The sequence below is a fragment of the Centruroides vittatus genome, unplaced genomic scaffold, assembly GCF_030686945.1.
Source record: "Centruroides vittatus isolate TY-2023 unplaced genomic scaffold, ASM3068694v2 contig_1202, whole genome shotgun sequence".
In the NCBI taxonomy this organism is placed as follows: Eukaryota; Metazoa; Arthropoda; class Arachnida; order Scorpiones; family Buthidae; genus Centruroides; species Centruroides vittatus.
In genome coordinates this window covers 25,742-30,320 of record NW_027120770.1, presented here as the reverse complement: position 1 = coordinate 30,320, position 4,579 = coordinate 25,742, and the positions used below count along the sequence as shown (strand labels likewise).

General features: G+C 29.2%; 1 protein-coding gene across 1 annotated transcript; it reads left to right on the top strand.

Annotated features, from left to right (window-relative positions):
* Positions 1-215: 215 nt before the first annotated feature.
* On the top strand, positions 216-1,671 carry LOC136985128 (putative nuclease HARBI1). The gene is made up of 4 exons (XM_067282332.1): positions 216-270; positions 323-557; positions 898-983; positions 1,061-1,671. The coding sequence occupies exons 1-4, from the start codon at positions 216-218 to the stop codon at positions 1,669-1,671; spliced, it is 987 nt and encodes a 328-aa protein (XP_067138433.1).
* The last annotated feature ends 2,908 nt before the right edge of the window (positions 1,672-4,579 follow it).

Here is a 4,579-nt window from a genome sequence, read left to right as displayed (position 1 = left end):
CATTAATTTATTGTGATTTTACTGATAACATTAATATATTTTTTTACTTCAGATGGCCAAAACGTGGACTATTTGTAATATTTATGTTAGTTATTGTTGGCATTACCTCACACGTGACTTACATGGGGTACGTTCGTTAAGTCAAACGTGTTAAACGAGAATGACGTCATCGTTATTCTCGTTTCGTTAGACTTTTCGAACGATTCGTTAAGAAAATGGCCGTTTCTAAATCTGAAGTTTTAAACATTGTTAGTGACAATTGTATCCGAAGTATTTTTTTCGGATGAATCTGAAGACGAGATTGGAAGTGATGTAATTTTAGAAACTTCAAAAAAGAGAAAAAGAAGACTGCGTATAAAAGGATACGTAGAAAGTGTCGTTCCTTCGTATTTAAGCGACGATTTCCAACGTCATTTTAGAATGAAGCGATGCACTTTCGAAATTCTTTTGGAAAAATTAAAACCGAAATTACTAAATTCTTTCGGAAGACCTTGTTTAGATGCAAACAAGCAAATTTTGTCGGTAATTTGGCTTCTAGCAAATCAGGAATCATTCAGGTAAAATAAACTACTTAATAAATTTTAAAGCTAAATACTGTATTCAAATTTATTAAATAATGTTTCAAAATTAGATAAGCCAATAGTTAAGTGATAACATAATTCATTGTTACTAATTATGTATGAAATTTGCCAATATTAAAGATTTACAAATAAATTTATAATTTTCTTAAAGAAATTCCTCAAGTCTGTTAAACTTAATGAAGTTAATACAAATAATTTGTATGGTAATATTGGTATTTATAAATTTATGTTAATTAAAATTTATTTAATTTAAACTTAATTATAATAATATTTAATTAAATTTAGTATAATTAATAACTTTTTTATTTCATTATAGGTCAGTAGCAGACAGATTTGACATATCAAAATCTACCCTGTATAGCTACCTAAATAAAGTTTGTAATGAACTCATAAAAATGGCAAGTGATATCATAAAATGGCCAAAATTGGAAGAATATGCCCATTTAACCAGAAAATTTAAAAATATAGCTGTTTCCCAGGTATAATTGGTGCAATCGATGGGTGCCACATTCCCATTAAAGCTCCAAGTGAAGCAGCGGAAAAATATATAAACCGGAAGAACTTTCATTCTTTAATTTTGCAGGCAGTCTGCAACCATAACTTAGTTTTTACAGACTGTTATTGTGGCTTCCCTGGTTCTGTCCATGATGCCAGAGTTTTCAGAAATTCTGAAGTAATTCAGAAACTTAACGATTCTTCATTATCGGATTATCACATTGTGGGAGATGCTGCTTACCCACTTATGGTGTCATTAATGGTACCATTTAAAAATAATGGTCACCTAACTACTAAAATGCATACATATAATAATAAGTTGTCAAAGAGCAGAATTGTTATTGAGAGGAGCTTTGCTTTATTAAAAGGACGATTTAGACGGTTAAAATATTTTGATGCAAATAAAACATCAATGTTGCCCCTCTACATATTATTAGCCTGTGTCCTGCATAACATCTGTCTGATGGCAGGGGATGATTTTGACGAATTTGATACAATTAATTGTGATGACGAAATGCTTGAAAATGAATCATCTAATACACAATATAACAGTGCTGCTCAAAGAAAAAGACAGCTTATTTCTGATAGTTTCTAAGCTTTCAGAAATCATGTTTTGTTTGATAATTGTAGTATTTCTGTACATACTGTTTTGTTTGATAATTGTTTTATTTTCTGTATTAATATCTGTTTAGAAAATTATTTTGTCATGTCATTTCACAGAAAAATAAAAGTTTTTATGTTGCATTCACAAATGACTGGTTTCAATATTTTAGTGATTTATTTACAATTAATTTAACCACTAAAGCAACTTAAAACACATTTAAATTATAAATCAATATTTTTAGAATTGTTTTACAATTTATCAATTAAGCATTGTAATTTTTCTAGTAATAATGTTTTCAGTAGAAACATACAATACACCTTATCGCTGAGAACAAACAATTTATTAGCTAAAACTAACGTTTTCGGCCCAATTTATGGGCCATCTTCAGGTTAAAGCTGTTCGATTCCGATACAAAATCGAACACATTCAAAATAAAACCAAAATAGAACATACGTTTAAATTAAACCAATAGAACAAGTATAGTACAAAATAATAAATAACAAAAATTAAAATAACACGAAAAATGTAAATGAAATTAAATAATAAATAACAAAAATTAAAATAACACGAAAAATGTAAATGAAATTAAAATACAAATAAAATACTGTGACTGGCCGTCAATCTTAAGGAACCATTCGTTTTGCATTAACCCAGAAGCCTACTGAGTGACGGCAGACTCATTATCACGAGTGTTACGTCTTACTATGTATTTCCAGGATGACGGTAACACCGTCGCATCCTTATAATTTAAACATCTGCCAGCCAAACTCGCTCTGTAGATTTCACATTTCTCAGTTATGGACATGGCAGTGTTTAAATTATAAGGATGCGACGGTGTTACCGTCATCCTGGAAATACATAGTAAGACGTAACACTCGTGATAATGAGTCTGCCGTCACTCAGTAGGCTTCTGGGTTAATGCAAAACGAATGGTTCCTTAAGATTGACGGCCAGTCACAGTATTTTATTTGTATTTTAATTTCATTTACATTTTTCGTGTTATTTTAATTTTTGTTATTTATTATTTAATTTCATTTACATTTTTCGTGTTATTTTAATTTTTGTTATTTATTATTTTGTACTATACTTGTTCTATTGGTTTAATTTAAACGTATGTTCTATTTTGGTTTTATTTTGAATGTGTTCGATTTTGTATCGGAATCGAACAGCTTTAACCTGAAGATGGCCCATAAATTGGGCCGAAAACGTTAGTTTTAGCTAATAAATTGTTTGTTCTCAGCGATAAGGTGTATTGTATGTTTCTACTGTATTCATTAAGAAGCTGAGTCTGAGCAGAAGATAATAATGTTTTCATTTTCATATTTTCTTCATGCCGTTTTTCAACACTAAGTCTGTAATTAGTAAACCATTCAGGTTCTTCTTCTTTTCTGCACTTCTTGTTGGCAGTTGATTTAGGTGATGGAGTTTCTGGCATTGTATTGATATTTCTATTTTCTGTTACGGCAACAGAATTACTGAATCCAGAAGATGAACTTGCAATGGAAACAGGCTGTACAGCTGGATCTTTTGCAAATATTTCATCTAACTCAGTCATGTAACGGCACTTCCTTCTGCACGATCCACTTGTATTATTATTATCTTTTATTATTTTGTAATTATTTTTTAAAGATTTAAATTTATTTTCGCACTGAAGTGCCGTTACAGAATAGCCATAGCTTTTAAAGCTATTCGATATTTTTTCCCACACTTGTTTCTTTTTAAAATACGGAGACGAAAACATGCTTTCGTTTATTTTGTATTCATTGAGAAGCAAGTGTGTTGTCTCATCATTCCAAATAAATGTCACCGACTGACTTCCAGAAGGGGCTGCTTCTGTTTCTTGTCTTATGTTTGGATCAACTGAAAACATAAGCAGTAAATATAATTAAATTATTTATGTTTAAAAAGTATTTGTGTTTAAAAGTATATATGTTTATAAAGTAGATGTGTTTAATCACATTTTAGATGAGACAGATCTAAATTTGATCAAGCTAAACTTTAAGATTACTATAGTTTTTAAATTAAAAATGTCTATTTTAAAAGCAAAATGCTTAGATTTGTACAACAAAAGAACACTTAGCTTGTTCAAATTCAATCTTCATATAAGTAATAAAATATTCTAATTAAAATTTATATTAATATGAATTGATTTATCATTAAAGCTAGGACACACAAGTCCTAAAAGTCATATAAACAATTAAAGATATAACTTATTTTTTATGCTTAGATGCCCTAGCCTTGTATGTAATTACCTACTGTTCTATAGCATATGTTTCAAACAAATTGAAGGTAGATTGAATTTCTTCAGCTACTATTCATTTATTATTTAACATTAACTTTAAGTAGCACAATTATTCACTTTTTGTTGAGACTTATACTCCAACTCTGTGTGTGATAAGTCTCAACAAAAAGTGAATAATTGTGCTACTTTACTTAATTATTTCTAGGAGGACAAAAAGCTTATTAATTGTTGTATATTAACTTCAATAATTAAGGAAAAACTGTACAAAATGTATAAACTGTGTAGAAATACTACTCGAGCATCAGATATAATCAATAATGGTCTTAATTCTTGACATAAAAATTATTTATAATGGTATGTTCCTTTATTATATACTTATATCTTATGCAGATGTGTAGTTTTTGTAAAAAAGTAATTAGGATAAAATACAGTATATGATTTTATGAAATTTTGTATGTTAATTTTTATTTAAGGTATAAAAAAATAAGAAAAGAACTCTGCTTACCATTCTCATTTCCGCATTTCTGCACATGGGTCGTTATTTGTAGCATACTGCCTTTCAACCCACAATTAGAGCACATATGTAGTACATCTGATAGATCGATATTGTTGGACGCCATTTTCTTAACGAAGTAAACCAACTCTTTCCTTCGTGAG